Genomic DNA, 16866 nt, shown 5'->3' with positions numbered 1-16866 from the left:
TTTAAATGCAAGAACACTGTTGTTTGAGTTGTTTTAACTGTTTATGCAGTGCTGTATGTTTATGTTTCTTCCCATAAAATTATAAACAGAATACTCATACTTCAGACACCATTAGCATGGTCCAGCCAAAGGCAGGCAACCTAAATTTTCTCTGCATGGATGTTTGGGAAAAAAAGCTCTCTTAAGTTCAAAAATACTTAATATAGAACGGCAGGCAGAGTTGGATGGATTTTAGTGGTAGGGATTTACAGTAAGTACAAGCTGAACTCTCCCACTGAGTTTAATTGGACTTCAGAGAGATTTACCTAGATGAGTTTGGATCCAGTGGTTTTATTTTCTTTTAAAAATACCAAAGATCTTATAGAAGCAAACTTGGGGCCTGGGTAGTGTCTTGATGATACACTCTCTCTCCAAAAGTATTTTTACATGGGGCCCTGTGGCACTTTGAAATCAGCCCTGGACCAGCTCATTCTCACAATATTGGAAAAATCTCTTACTTTGTTATTTATTAATTAGATCTTTAGGTTCTGTTCTGTTCTATTCTATTCTATTGTATTTGCAATAAAGGTTCTGTTCAATTTTGTTCTGTCCTGTCCTGTCCTGTCCTATTCTATTCTATTTCTATTCTATTCTATTATTCTATTCTATTCTATTCTATTCTATTCTATTCTATTTCTATTTCTATTTCTATTCTATTCTCAATATTCTATTCTATTTTGTTCTGTCCTGTTCTATTCTATTTGCAATAAAGATTTCTATTCTATTCTATTCTATTCTATTCTATTCTATTCTATTCTATTCTATTCTATTCTATTCTATTCTATTCTATTCTATTCTCTATTCTAATTCCATTCCATTCCATTTCTATTCTATTCTCAATAAAGATTCTATTCTATTTTGTTCTGTCCTGTTTTATTCTATTTGCAATAAAGATTTCTATTCTATTCTATCCTATCCTATCCTATCCCATCCCATCCAATTCCTTTTCTATTTTATTTCTATTTCTATTCCAATTCCAATTCCATCCCACCCCACCCCAGTCTAGCTCTCATTTAAGTCTAAGTGTAAGTGTAAGTCTAGCTTTAATTCATTGGAGGTTATTATGATGGTACTGAAAAAAAAGTGACAAAAGACCAGTTTCTGCACTTAAGACAGCTGCAGTCTCCCCGCAGATACATGACTGTGATTCAGGCTATTGGCAATCGTCGTACATTCATCTGACTGCCACCTGTGACTTCCCCAATCAGCTTCTGACAAACAAAGTCAATGGGAAAGCCGGCAGGCAAGGCAACAAGTCGTTTAACAACCATGGGTGATTCACTTAATGACCATGCCCCCAAAGATAAAATTGGGTACAGTCGCACGATGCCTCACTTAATGACTGCACTGCTCAAACAATAAATTTTCTGGCGTAAGTTGAGGATACTTATGGCTTGCAAGCCAATCATCTTCTCAACAAATTTCCTCCAAAAAATTACTCAAATCAAACCGAGCTCCAGTTCTCTGCAAAGGGCCTGGGCCACCAGAACCTGGAATTAATCTAATAATCATCTAATAATAAAGTTGGGAGGGACCTTAGAGGTCACCTAGTCCAACCCACTGCTCAGGCAGGAAACCCTATACCATTTCAGACAGACGGTTGCCCAAATTCTTCTTAAAAACTGACAAGATTCAGCATCCTTGTCGATCTTCTCCCAGTCCTTCCTTCCCTGGAAAGGATTTGCTTATTCTATTGACACAAAAGAGGACGACACATACTAAGAAATGATCTGACTCACGTTTGGCCAGTCCTCGTTTTTATTCCTGAGTTTTCTGGAGCCCCTCAAAAAAACTAGGCAGCTCTCCGGGAACTGCCAATAGAAAGAACAATTCCTTCCCAAGTGCAATTCAGTCCAAGGACATAGTATCCCCTTTATTCCAGAGAGTGGCAAGGACTCCAGGCAAACCACGCATTCAATATAGCCCCAGTCACCATTAGTTCTGCTTCAGCGTGTGCAAACTGCAGCAAAACTATATATATAAATATAAATATATATATATACACACACACATACATACACACACATACATACACACACATACACACATACATATATACATATATATATATATGCGCGGTGGCTCGGTTAGGACGCTGAGCTTGTCGATCAGAAGGTCGGCAGTTTGGCGGGTCAAATCCCGAGTGCCGCGTAACAGAGTGAGCGCCTGTTACTCGTCCCAGCTTCTGCCAACCTAGCAGTTCGAAAGCACTGTGTGTGTGTGTGTGTGTGTATACATATATACATACATATATACATACATAATCTAAAATAGTTAACAAGCATTTGACACACACACACACACACACACACACACACACACACACACACACATATATATATATATAAAAAATATATTAATATATATTTCTCTTCCCCCGAGGTGCTGCAGATCGGCAAAACCACAGATCTATTCTGGACTGGCAGAGACTCTCCTTCTGGCTTAACGTCACTCTTTCGAGGTAGGTAGCTCAAGTCATCTTCAAGTCCACTTTGGTTTTGGAGGAATTACTTAATGAATTACTGCCTACGCAGGAGGAGTAAGATAAGATAGCATCATAAGCAATGTCAATGCCTAAAAAAAAAAGTTACAACGCTCAGCTTATACGGTACCTGTAGAAATAGCCGTTCAAAGGCTAAACAGTTGTCCCACTTGGCGTTCTGAGGGTCTTTTAGAGTCTGTACAACAGCCAGCGCAATCTGCAAGAGCCCACAATGATTTTCAAGAGCGTCAATTTTCTTCTTGAAAAGCTGGATATATGTGTGAAGCTGTTCAGGGGTGACTCTCCCTATGATGCAAGGGAAAATATTTATATTTATATTATATATATATATATATATATATATATATATAAAACAGTCATTCTCAAGAATATAGAAATAAAGCAAATGGAAAATGTAACCCATGTCTAGATATATTTAGGCAATATTTTTATGCAGAAAATAATATTTTTCATTTGTTCAATGATTTTTTTCCTATATCATCATGGCTGTCTTGTAACACTATAAAAACGTAATTCCCCAATAATTATTAGATGCCTTTCAAGATGTAAATCAGTGCACAACTCCCAAAGTCCCTTCCTTTTTAAAATTATAATAAGCCACCTGTGGAAGGGAGGGAGGGAGGGAGGGAGGGAGGGAGGGAGGAAGGAAGGAAGGAAGGAAGGAAGGAAGGAAGGAAGGAAGGAAATACACTAATATAGGCCAACAACAGAAAGCAGTATATCTGTAAGTCCATTAGTAAGTGATGATTCTCAGGGACAACAGAAGGATGAACCCTGTAAAAAAAACAACTCTTTTTGGTCTTCCAAAATGAATAAATCCAGAGCCATGCTACAGAGGAAATCACATCTGTTGGCTTGTTTCTTGATATATTATTATCTTTTGTTTTGCTTAAATATTATCCAAAATCTTAAAATGTTCGCTTTGTTCTGGAAGCCCAACTAGGAAATGTTAATAAGACCACAAGGAACAAAATGTCTTGATCATTATGGCTTACATAATTCATGGACTAAATTAAAGACAAGGATGTCCGTTCTTCTACTAATTATGTTGAAGTTATTTATGATGCACCCATTTGAACTGCCTGGATCTCCTGATTTCCCTGACACTTGACAGCACAGTGGTCCAGAATGCAGTGGCATGAGCAGTAGGTGTGCATGCTTTATTATGCTCCTGTGAACCATTGTTTATTAGCAGTCTTCCGTGTACACTTCCAAATACCGGCTATCTCCTATAAGGCCTTCAAGGCACAAGTCCAACTGATTTGAGGGACCACCTGTCTCCAGCTGTCCTATGAGATTGGGCAGAGTGGGCATGCTTTGAGTCTCCTCAGTTAAACAATGATGGCTCGCAGGACCCAAGGAGCATACTTAAGTTACAGTATCTGCCCTCTGGAATGATAGCCCTCAAAGATCTGGATGGTTCCCACCCAGATGATAATTCAGGAAGCTATTGAAGACCTGGTTATTCTCCTAGGCCTGGGTGTGGCCTGAAGATAGAGCCCTGTTGAAAAAGGATTGTTTACGCTGTGTGTCTGACTCAGGTCACTTAAGGTTGTTTTGGTATTGTAAAGTGCTCTCTCTCTCTCTCTCTCTCTCTCTCTCTCTCTCTCTCTCTCTCTCTCTCTCTCTCTCTCTCTAAGGTAAAGGTAAAGGTTCCCCCGCACATGCGTGCTAGTCGTTTCCGACTCTAGGGGCCAGTGCTCATCTCTGTTTCAAAGCCGAAGAGCCAGTGCTTGTCCGAGGACGTCTCCGTGGTCATGTGGCCGGCATGACTAGACGCCAAAGGCGCACGGAACGAGTAACAGGCACTCACTCTGTTACGCGGCACTCGGGATTCGACCCGCCAAACTGCCGACCTTCTGATCGACAAGCTCAGCGTCCTAACCCACTGAGCCACCGCGTCCCCCCCCCCCTCTCTCTCTCTCTCTCTCTCTCTCTCTCTCTCTATATATATATATATATATATATATATATATATATATATATATATATATATATATATATATATTCGTAGATTTTCACGGGTACAAGTATGTAGGTCTTGGCATATTCGGGTCTTTTCCCGTGTAAGATTGATAGTGTCTTGGCGACGTTTCGACGAGGTCCCACTCGTCATCTTCAGGCTGGTGTCTTCGGCTTCGTGCTTGTGCGAGCAAAGCATGATCGGAGCTGCCGTCTCTATAAATATTGGTGGGTGGGTGTGGGGTGCTGGCTTAGTTGCTGTAAGCGGGTTGGTTGGCTGTGTTGTTACATGTTGATTGGTTGATGGGGTTATTGTTTGTGGATTAGTCGGCTGTTTTGTAACATCCTGTGTGGCTGAGGTGTTGGCTGTGTGCCCATTAGTCTTTTGTGTTGTGTATGTGTATGTATATGTGTGTGTATATATATATATCCCTTCAAATACTTTGGCCACCTAATGAGAAGGAAGGACTCACTGGAGAAGAGCCTAATGCTGGGAAAGATGGAGGGCAAGAGAAGAAGGGGACGACAGAGAATGAGGTGGCTGGATGGAGTCACTGAAGCAGTAGGCGTGAGCTTAGATGGACTCCAGAAGATGGTAGAGGACAGGAAGGCCTGGAGGAACGTTGTCCATAGGGTCGCGATGGGTCGGACACGACTTCGCAGCTAACAACAACAACAATATATATCCCTAATAATCTATGCACTGAGTCTATTGATTCGTTCCATGTTTTGGCATGACTATCTGCCAAATGTAACTACTGTATCAGGAAATATCCATGGTATTAAGGGGCTCCCCGTAATTGTTAGAGAATACTGTACAGAAAACTCCTTCCTGACTTCTAAACAGCTATGGAGAATATCACCACAGGCTTTAATTGATTTGGCTTCATGTGCTGTACATTTTAGCTCCAAAACAGTATGCTGTACACCTCAGATCCTTTGAACTGTCAAAAACTAAAGCCATCTTGTAGAACATTTCGTACCAAATAGTATGTGTTTCTGCTCTCTTTATCTAATTTATGCTTTTTTTCTTCACTAGCACCCAAACTTCTCATATATATATATATATATATATATATATATATATATATATATATATATGTATATATATATCTCGTAATGAAGGCATATATAATGAAGAGTCATAAAAATAAATCAAGGCAGCCACAACACACACAATACTCCTCCCTCCTCCCTATTTTCCTCACGGCAACCCTATGAGGTGAGTTGGGATGAGAAAGACTGGCCCAAAGTCACCCAGTCAGTTTTCATGCATAAGATGGGACTAGAAGACACAGTCTCCTGACTTTTCCATTGGTACCTGAACCACAAACTGGCTGTTTTCTGCTCTGAGATAAAACTCACTTTTTACGAGCCTCTAATCCATTAATTCGGGGTAGAGTTGGGTGACTGGATGGGGCTGAGCATTTATTAGCCGGATGCCTTTCCTGATGCCATGCAGAGTTCACAGTAGATTTTTTTTTTCTTTGCGCCCCAGGAGAGAAGCTATCTGCTGCTACCTAGGATTGAACTCTCAACCTTCTGAGTGGGAGGCAAGCGTTTTTACCACTAGGCCACCATGCCGCTCCATGGCTGGCTGGAGCATTCTAGGAGTTGAAGTCCACTCGTTTTAAAGTTGCTAAGGCTGAGAAACACTAGGTTAAAGTGACAACATTTATTTCGCTCTCAAAAGCCATTTTACAACGACATGCCTAAATGGGGTTTGTGTAATGTTCAAACTAAATTTCCAGTATGTATTTCCTCGCGATGGATGTGGGACAGAGATAGATGCTTGAGTTCCAACTCAAACGTTCAAAACTGTTGGGAATATGAGGCTCGTATAAATGTTTCCCATTTCCCCCTTTCGCAATGTCCAAAGATGGTCACGTTTGTTCTTTTTTTTCATATCTTGGATGTTCTTTCACGTTCTGAACAAAGTTCAGACATACCTTATCTCCATAAATCTGTTCTTTCCTTTGAAGTTTCCCCCCCCTCCCTATGTACTTACAACACTGCTTAAGGGATTTACAGTAGCTTTACTCCTGCCTCTTGAACAAAGGATGCTGTACTAATATATTGTTACTGTAGGCTAAATCTGCCTTGTGCTTTTTTTTTAATGAGATCCTTTAGCCTTTTGTGTTTCATTCCACATAGTTTACTAAGAACTAAGGAGACCCTTTTCCATTAGTGGAGGAGGACAATAGAAAGGCACATTTGTTCCTATCCTTCTGGTGTTTCAGCTTTTATCATTCAGCATGCCAATAAAAGGGACATAATAAAGGGATTCAGGCTCCCTTCAGATTTACTGTCCCCTGTTAAAACTGCCAAGCAAGGCAGGCTACTTCTGGAGTCAAACCACTGCAATTGATGGCAAAGCATATTTGGTTGTTCAATAATAGGCTAGTTGCAAAGCTTCAAACGAAAGCATTATGAATCATCACTCTCAGAAGCTTTCCATGCATCTGATCACCAAAAGAGGACCTGTAGAGAGAAAGGGTTAGGGCTGGCCAAAGAGCAGCAGTATTTACAACTGAAAATTTTATTTTTCATTGTTTTAGGAATGTCCTTGTCATCTTTTCATCTTTCTCATCTTTCTCACTTCTCATCTTTTCTACTACCTTCTTCTATTGGTATATTATGATTTATCAATTGTTGTTTGTATCTTATGATTTATCATTGCATCTTATGATTTATGATCTATGACCTATCACTTTGTTGTTTGTATGTACCTTGAGAGCTTAAGCACTGGAGAATTCTATTTTGCATTCTGCATTCTGCATTCTGCATTCTATTCTATTCTATTCTATTCTATTCTATTCTATTCTATTCTATTCTATTCTATTCTATTCTATTCTATTCATGCTCTTGTTCTGTTCTATTCTATTCTATTCGTGCTCTTGTTCTATTCTATTCTACCCATGCTCTTGTTTTATTCTATTCTATTATTCTATTCTGTTTGATTCTATTCTATTCTATTCTATTCTATTCTATTCTATTCTATTCTATTCTATTCTATTCTATTCTATTCTATTCTATTCTATTCTATTCTATTCTATTCCCTATCCCATCCTATCATATCCTATCCTGTTCTTAAGACTATTAAAAAATAGTGTAAGTGGTCCAATCCTGGATTTTGCTGATCAGGACTGAATGACAAGGACTAAGGCATTTGTTTCTAGATAAGAGATGAGCTATCAAAGGAAGAGATCATTTGTCGTATTTTAAGACGGTGATAAATTACACCAGTGACGGTGAACCTTTTAGAGACCGAGTGCCCCAAAACCGCCCCCACCCTTCCCGCTCGCAGGGCCACCCACCGCCTCCACGGCCCGCCACAGATCGCCCAGGTGGCCCAGCAACACCATGGCAGCCACGCTCTCTCCCTGCACCCCGCAGCATCAACTGTGTGTGACTTGGCACGAGGGCGGAGTCTTGGCCCTGCTGCCTGGCTGCCATGTCCTTGGATGCGCTGCTTCGCACGGGCCATGCTCGGGGGTGACTTTCCTCTGGGGGGGGAGCTGCTGGTGAGGAGGGGACCGCGGGGGGAGGCGGGGCTGGGGCGATGGCGTGCGTGCCCACAGAGAGGGCTCCGAGTGCTGCCTCTGGCACACGTGCCGGAGGTTCGCCACCACTGAGTTACGCTTATACTTGTGATGAAGGGGGAAGCTATTTTTATATATTTTTCTTTTTTCATTTCTGCAATTTCTATTTTTTTTCTTTTTATTCCTTTTTTTGTTTGTAATGCTTTTTATTGTTAAATGGTAATTTTTAATTAAATGGCTTTTTTTTAAAAGGAAAATTCAGGAATTAATGCAGGAATCCCACATGGCCCGATTACCATTTTCTCTGAAACTATGGAGACAAACCCTCTCTAATCTTCTGAGTCACGGACAGGAAATGATCCTGTGGTATTTTGAGAAGATCTATGGAAATAGGACATGTCAAGACTTTTTATTTCCTCTTCGTCCATGCATTGCTCCCAAAATAGAGGCCCCCCCCCATTTCTTCCATCCGGAGGTTGGGTTATACGTTTCCATATCTCTAGATCAGGGGATATCGGTGTAATACTCACAGGGAACAGGGCAGGCCCCAAACTGTTTTCCTGCAATTTCACTTCAAAGTTCTATAATATTAAAAATAATGCTTTGAAGTTTCATATGAAAATTTTGAGTATTTTGATGGGGGGGGGAGATGTGCAGGACCAGAAATATTAAGCAGTCCAAGACACAAGAGAACCCCGTTCTTACACAAAACACGACATCCAGTTTGCTCTTTTCCAATTGCACGCTACCACAATATTAGAGAGAGGGAGCAAAGAAATCAAGGTGAAATATTATGAACACGATGGGAAATATCCTTCAAGAAAATTCCAGGGGTTTAGGACTGTACAACCCCGGGGCAAACGATTCATCGTACAATTTCTCCAAGCTGATACAATGCATAGGTTTCAGCATGTTGTTAATCAGGCAGATGAATACAACTGTGTAACTGTTCTCATTCCCTTAAAAACGAAACAGGATTGTCCATGTCTGCAGAATCCACAGAAATGGTCTCCATGAAACGAAGGCATTAAAAATCCCTAATTAGTTCAGAAAATTTAGCTCCCTGTCCAATGAGAATCACCCCTCCTTATCAAACGAATAACCATTGGGAAGTCACGCTGCTTCTAGTACATTGGCACGACAGCTAGTTTGCGGCGTAAGGGCTCACCCATGCTCATCTTGATTGGCAAATTTTCCCGGCTTGCGGCTTCTACTAGGTGTCTTCTAACTTCCATCAAACTTTCCTTCTGTTTTAGATTCATTAAGGATTCCCACAGAGCTCTAGCAGCTGGTTCCCTGTTAACAAAAGGAAAAATGCCCAGGTTTACACCAGCATCTGTTAAAAATCAAACAGGTTTTTCCTAACTTAGTTGATTTCCATATTGCAGAATGCCTATGTCTTTTAAAGTAGAGAAATACTGTCCAACTTTTAAAACAATGGCTGCCCTGTTTTTGTTGGTAAGAGACTAGGAACTGATAACGTATCTCTCTATAACTACGGTTTTACTACAAACGTGAGTGCAACTGAAGTCGAAGGTCAGGTTGAAAACCAATAATTTTGATTTACTATCCCTGGTCTACTTAAACACTTAAAAGACTGTTTTCCTAATTTACACTGAGCCAAAATTTCTAGGAATGGTTTTAAGGATTCTGATTTGAAAAATGGAAAATATGCCGGACCACATATTACCACGCATATGTGCTGTCTTGAGCGTAAACACCACATTGTGAGGATTAGAGCTAGGGTTTTTCTAGGGCACTTTTTTTTTTTTTGGACGAGTGAAAAAACAAATAAAAACTTTCTGGGAAACATTTGGCTTTTATATATGAAATGGATTTTTTTTTTAAAAAAAACCAAACCTAATTTTCCTCTTGCTTGTTTTCATTTTTCAAAGACGTGAACCATCCTGTGAAAATGGACTTGGGAAAAGATCCCAGCGAGTCTTGCTTACAAAAGGAGTTGTGCATGTTCACACTGAACTTTTTGACCCAACAACAGCAAATATCAGTCCCCGTTTGAACAAATCGTGTGTGATACACCTCATTGTTTTTTTATTTTATTTTAAAAAAGGCTTATATAGTAATAACACAATTTACTTTTAGACAGATGAACAGACTACAATTGCATCTGTCTCTAATGCAATCTCAAATTTATAATAATAATAATAATAATAATAATAATAATAATAATAATAATAATAATAATAATAATAAAGTTGGAAGGGACCTTGGAGGTCATCTAGTCCAACCCCCTGCTCAGGCAGGAAACCCTATAACATTTCAGGCAAATGGCTGTCCAGTCTCTTCTTAAAAACCTCCAGTGTTGGAGCATTCACCACCTCTGGAGGCAGGTTGTTCCACTGGTTAATTGTTCTAACTGTCAGGAAGTTTCTCCTTAGTTCTAGGTTGCTTCTCTCCTTGACTAGTTTCCATCCGTTGCTTCTTGTCCTGCTTTCAGGTGCTTTGGAGAATAGCTTGACTCCCTCTTCTTTGTGGCAGCCCCTGAGATATTGGAACACTGCTATCATGTCACCCCTCACCCTTCTCTTCTTTAAACTACACATACCCAATTCCAGCAACCGTTCCCTATATGTTTTAGCCTCCAGCCCCCTAATCATCTTGGTTGCTCTTCTCTGTACCCTTTCTAGAGTCTCGACATCTTTTTTACATCGTGGTGACCAAAACTGGATGCAGTATTCCAGGTGTGGCCTTACCAAAGCATTGTAAAGTGGTATTATTCCAAAACACCACATAATTATCTTTGCAACTTGTTCATTTTAAAAAAGAATATTTGAAAAGCAAATAAATCCAGCAAGGAATACTAATTTCATTTACGCTGACCGTTCTGAAGTGAATGGTATTACCGTAGTGACTTTGTTTTACAGTAACTCTTAATAAATGTTCTTTCATGTTCTTCTTCTTCTTCTATATCAGGGGTCCCCTACTCCCGGTCCGTGGACCACTCCCGGTCCGTGGCATGCCAACAACCGGTCCGCACAAACAAGCAAAGCCCCATCCGCGGGATGCAAGAAGCACACAAAACCACACACTCCCCGGTCCATGGAAAAACCTTTCTTCACGGAACCGGTCCCTGGTGCCCAAAAGGTTGGGGACCTCTGCTTTAGGTAAATTGTTAAGATAGCAATTCTGTATACAGCAATGGGGAATAAACCTTGTGAACCCCAAAAAGACAGTTCTGAATTAACCAGCTATTTGCAGCAATTCTTCCCTGTTAATTTGTAAGGTCTGTGGTCAAGCTTTAGTACGGTACTTTCTGTTTAATTTTTAATTTTAATTAGCTTTTTTTTATCAATGAGTTAAATGCTTTGTCAATTCCTGGGCACAAAATCCCTGCTATTTATGCTGTGGAACATGCACCAACTTTACATGCAGACATGTAAGCATCTTTTGTTTTCCACCAGACAAGAAACAGTCTGATGGAACGTATCACTTGAATTTAACCCTAAATGTCTCAGAATGCTCCATATGTACTACTAGTATGAGAGGGATCTGATTATTACTTCAAAAGACCCAGAGGCTGTGCATCTGTGTTCTGACTGACTTTACTAGACCAAATTGACTGGGTTTTGGCTATAAAAAAAATTCTGGAGGATATCAGCCTGGGGAAAATTTTCAAAGGAAAATTCTGAAAGCACAGAAAGATCATTTTTCAGAATATCTGCCAAGCTCTGAGGTAATTAACAAAGTAAAGGGGATTCAGGCCAGTAACATTTTAGCAAATGATAGATAGTGAGTAGTTCCCAAAGATTTTAAGGATGTTTTCTGAAGATTACACTATGTTACATCAACGTTTGGTTTTGCGCTTTATTTCAAACTGTGTCCCTTGCCAACATAAATTCTGTTTCAAGTAGCATCTTAGATAGAATTTATCCTGATCTGAACTAAATGCCAACTGGAGTTCGCTGGAAACTCACAGGAAACTTATGATAAACTGAAAATGTTTTACTGAAAAATGGAGTTGGGTTGCTGAACAGTGATTATGATTTAATTAAATGTAAAACAAAATTGTTCTAGGGAAATATGTTTATGTGAACTTTTCCAAAAGAAGTAGTACATATGTGACTTCTGGCATAGGCTTGTCATATTTCCAGATTTGCACAATAAACCTAGGTCTTAGTCAAAGTAATAAGAAAGGGATCATGATAAGCAAATACCAAAATACAGCACTGCCTCTGCATATACATTTCCAATATTCCGTCATTCGCCATTGCAGCCAAGAAACAAATAGCAGGCAGGCCTTTCCACCCAGGAAGAGATTTGATTCTTAATTAATCTAGCAAAGCAAGAAATGAAGCTGGTTCACATCAAGCATCCAAAGTGGCAAATATAGGCTCTTAATTTCACCAATCAAAGCAAATGATTGCTTTTTATTTCTTTGGAACTGTACTGAAATGTGGGTAACATTTTTTACTGCATAAAAGCATTAGAAGAAAAACAAGTATATACATTACATAAACTTATTACCGATGATTTTTTTATGAAGGAAAAATACATACATTAAAAACCTAACAAAACATGCATATTTACTCTCCCCCCTCCCATTTACCTCTTTAAAATATTCAAATTCAAAAGATATGATCAAGTCCTCTTCCTTGTCTGTTTTTATTTATTTATTTATTTATTTATTTATTTATTTATTTATTTATTTATTTGTTTGTTTGTTTGTTTGTTTGTTTGTTTTTATAAACCGCCCTTCTCCCGAGGGACTCGGGGCGGTGTACAGAGTAAGGTAGGTATACAGATTGAACAATAGTGAAAAACAATAGTAAAAACAAACTGGGACCCCAATTAGAGCTATCAGGCCAGGCCGGACTGCTGGAACAGGTAAGTTTTTAAGTCGCGCCGGAAGGTGCGGAGGTCGGGGGCCATCCGGATTTCGGTTGGCAAGCAGTTCCAGAGGGCTGGCGCACCCACTGAGAATGCCCTCCCCCTGGGGGCCACCAGCCGGCATTCCTTGAGCGGTGGCACCCTGAGGAGGCCCTCTCTGTGGGAGCGCACAGGACGGTGGGGTACAGACATTGGCAGAAGGTGCTCCCGTAGGTAGTCCGGACCCATGCCATGTAGGGCTTTGTATGTCATTGTTAGCACCTTGAACTTCACACGGAAGGCAACCGGAAGCCAGTGCAGCGCACGGAGGAGAGGTGTGATATGGGAGTATCGGGAGGCTCCCAAGAGTGTCCGTGCCGCTGCACTTTGCACCAGTTGAAGCTTCCGAGTGGATCTCAAGGGCAGCCCCATGTAGAGAGCGTTACAGTAGTCTAGGCGAGAGGTCACAAGGGAATGGGTGACTGTACGTAAGGCATCCAGGTCCAGATAAGGCCGTAGTTGGCGAACTAGTCGAACCCGGGAGAAGGCCCCCTTGGTCACCGCTCCTATGTGATCTTCCAGGGAGAGCTGCGAGTCTAGGAGGACACCCAGGTTGCGGGCCCTATCAACAGGGGGTAGTAACTTGTCCCCGATGTTAAGGGATGGGATGTTCTGAGTATCCTGGCTTGCCGGTACGTACAGCCATTCAGTCTTGTCCGGGTTCAGTTGAAGCCTGTTCCTCCCCATCCATTCCCGGACCGCTTTCAGGCAGCGGGACATCACGTCGAGGGCATCACTGATGTTGTTTGGAGTTGAGATGAAAAGCTGGGTGTCATCAGCATACTGATGGTACCCTACTCCAAAGCTGCGAATGATCTCACCCAGCGGTTTCATGTAGATGTTGAACAGGAGAGGCGAGAGGACCGACCCCTGGGGGACTCCGCAAGCGAGAGGCCTCGGGGTCGACCTCTGTCCCCCTGCCAGCACCGACTGCGAGCGACCCTGGAGAAAGGAGGAGAACCACCGCAGAACCGTGCCTCCCACTCCCAGTCCCCTGAGGCGTCGCAGCAAGATACCATGGTCGATGGTATCGAAAGCCGCCGAGAGGTCTAATAAGACTAGGACAGAGGAATGGCCCCTGTCCCGGGCTCTCCAGAGATCATTCATCAGAGCGACCAATGCCGTCTCCGTGCTGTAGCCCGGCCTGAAGCCCGATTGGTACGGGTCTAGATAAACCGCTTCATCCAGGATCTGAGGAAGTTGGTGCGCCACCACGCTCTCAACAACCTTCGCAAGGAAGCGAAGATTGGAGACTGGATGAAAGTTATTCAAAGAGGATGGGTCCAAGGTGGGCTTCTTGAGGAGAGGTCTCACCACCGCCTCCTTCAAGGCGGTGGGGAAGTGACCCTCACTCAGAGAAGCAGAGATGACCGCCAGGAACCAGCCTCGTGTCCCCTCTCGAGCTGCATAAGCCAGCCAGGAAGGGCACGGGTCCAGTAAGCATGTGGAGGAGCTCAACCTCCTCATAATCCTGTCCACTTCATTGTTTTTACAAATGAACAGTTGACACTTAACAAATGTAAGTAATTCATTGCTGCAAATCAGGTGTTTCCCCAATGTCATAAACAGCCACTCCTCAGTATAAAATATTCACCATTCTTGATGGCTTGGTAGATTCATAACGCTTGTATATACTGACAGGGTGAATATCCTTAATAACCATTATTCGTATTGCATCGCGAAAGTACCGAATTGGTGACAGAGAAGAAAAATAATTTCCAGCTCTTATTAGACAACTGGATGATGCAATAAGATAAATCTGAAAAGTAACGTACTGAAGGTAATAGTGTTTGATAGATTTAAGTCAAGAGATAAAAATGGAGTAAAAAAAACTGTACATTCTTCGTAAATGAAAAAATGGATGAGGTGATCCGACAGCCTGACTGAGCTGTATATCTCCAGCCCAAATGATGTAGCTGTATATGTTGCAGAATTGGGTATGTGTAGTTTAATGAAGAGAAGGACTTGGGGTGACATGTTAGCAGCGTTCCAGTATCTCAGGGGCTGCCCCAAAGAGGAGGGAGTCAAGCTATTCTCCAAAGCACCTGAAGGCAGGACAAGAAGCAATGGATGGAAAGTAACCATGGAGAGAAGCAACCTTGAACTAAGGAGAAATTTCCTGACAATTAGAACAATTAACCAGTGGAACAACCTGCCTCCAGAAGCTGTGAATGCTCCAACACTGGAAGTTTTTAAGAAGAGACTGGCCAGCCATTTGTCTGAAATGGTATAGGGTTTCCTGCCTAAGCAGGAAATTTACTCCAAAGCATAATTTTGCCAGCTATTTTTAAACCTCTAATGTCAGTTTTTCATTACTGAAAGGATCAGAGTTCTCTTCATAACCTAATATAGATCATATCAGCGGTTGGCACTACTGGGTCAACATTGTCTGGGATGCAAAGGGTTAAGGCTAGTTACTACTTGGATCCAGAGAATGTCAGGCTGTTGGCTAGACCGGGAAAATCATAACGCATCCCAGTAGGCAATATTTGTCCAGAATTTGGGTGAAGATTGTCACATAAATTTGTAAATTACTTTAGTGCAGTCATTAACCAGCACAAGAGAATCCATATTCAAATATCTAAAGCTAAATTGACAATGTCAGGATGGTTATGAAGACGTACAGATTTTTTTTTAAAATAAAATTGGCTAAAAGACAACATTAAACCAGAATATGCTAAACGGTTTGCTCAGACTTCACATATATAGCAAGGGGAAATTAAAATTAGCAATCTGAATAGTATAAACTTGGAATAGCGGTATAAAATACAAATACTATGCAAAATAAATAAATAAATAAATGCTTATACACATACAATAAAGGCACATGTACTTCCTTTCTCCCTTATTCACCCACATGTATATTCTGAATAAAATTATCCAATGGAAATTTAAAAATTTAAACTTCTCTTACACTGTCAAATCTGATAAATATGTAAGTACAATAGCTGACACAGCACATGTTCACTCCAAAGCCAGGGGTTAATCTTAAGCGTGAGCCACTTCTGGCTAGCCATACTCAGGCAGGTTTGATTGTTCTAAAATCTAAATTATTCTTTGGCTGGTTGTCACATAAAAGCTTTGGTCTTTATCCCACAAAGGGGCTGACAATTCTGAAGTTCCTTACATCAGGCAGCAGCCAACACTAAAATAACCCCAATAATAAACCCAACATTATTAAAAAAAACAACATTAAGCCACCTTTCCTAAAAGGTAATTACCATTTACACAGTGACATTTTAAGAGATGTTTCTGCCAGAAAAAAAATCATTTAACTTGATATAGTTAGCTTGGAAATGGCATCTAGAAATAGAAGTAGAAAGTCATCTTAAAACATACAAATCACCCATTTATCTTACACAAAATGCTCAAAGGAACACGGGACCATTAGTCTATATGACACGTCATCTTTATGCCAACAAAAGTGCGTGCAGTCAAGGCCATGGTCTTCCCAGTTGCAATGTATGGCTGTGAAAGTTGGACCATAAGAAAGGCTGAGCGCCAAAGAATTGAGGCCTTTGAACTATGGTGCTGGAGAAGACTCCTGCGAGTCCCTTGGACTGCAAGGCGATCAAACCGGTCAGTCCTAGAGGAGATCAACCCTGACTGCTCTTTGGAAGGCCAGATCCTGAAGTTGAGACTCAAATACTTTGGCCACCTAATGAGAAGGAAGGACTCACTGGAGAAGAGCCTAATGCTGGGAAAGATTGAGGGCAAGAGAAGAAGGGGACGACAGAGAATGAGGTGGCTGGATGGAGTCCCTGAAGCAGTAGGCATGAGCCTAAATGGACTCCAGAAGATGGTAGAGGACAGGAAGGCCTGGAGGAACGTTGTCCATGGGGTCGCGATGGGTGGGACATGACTTCGCAACTAACAACATCTTTATTAGTGACAATGCATCAAGCTTACAGGCTCTCTGACAGTAAGTGGTCT

General features: G+C 41.2%; 1 protein-coding gene across 1 annotated transcript in view; it reads right to left on the bottom strand.

Moving 5' to 3' along the window:
- Positions 1 to 16866, bottom strand: part of SCFD2 (sec1 family domain containing 2) — a 156008-nt gene that overhangs the window by 111924 nt on the left and 27218 nt on the right. The window contains exons 3-4 of the mRNA XM_081332685.1: positions 9215 to 9342; positions 2652 to 2827 (exon numbers count right to left, since the gene is read on the bottom strand). Coding sequence (XP_081188811.1) covers positions 2652 to 2827; positions 9215 to 9342 — 304 coding nt within the window. The remainder of the gene's footprint in view (positions 1 to 2651; positions 2828 to 9214; positions 9343 to 16866) is intronic.

The sequence above is a fragment of the Vipera berus genome (genome assembly GCF_964194415.1).
Source record: "Vipera berus genome assembly, chromosome: 7".
NCBI lineage: Eukaryota > Metazoa > Chordata > Lepidosauria > Squamata > Viperidae > Vipera > Vipera berus.
This window is presented reverse-complemented; position numbering and strand designations above follow the sequence as displayed.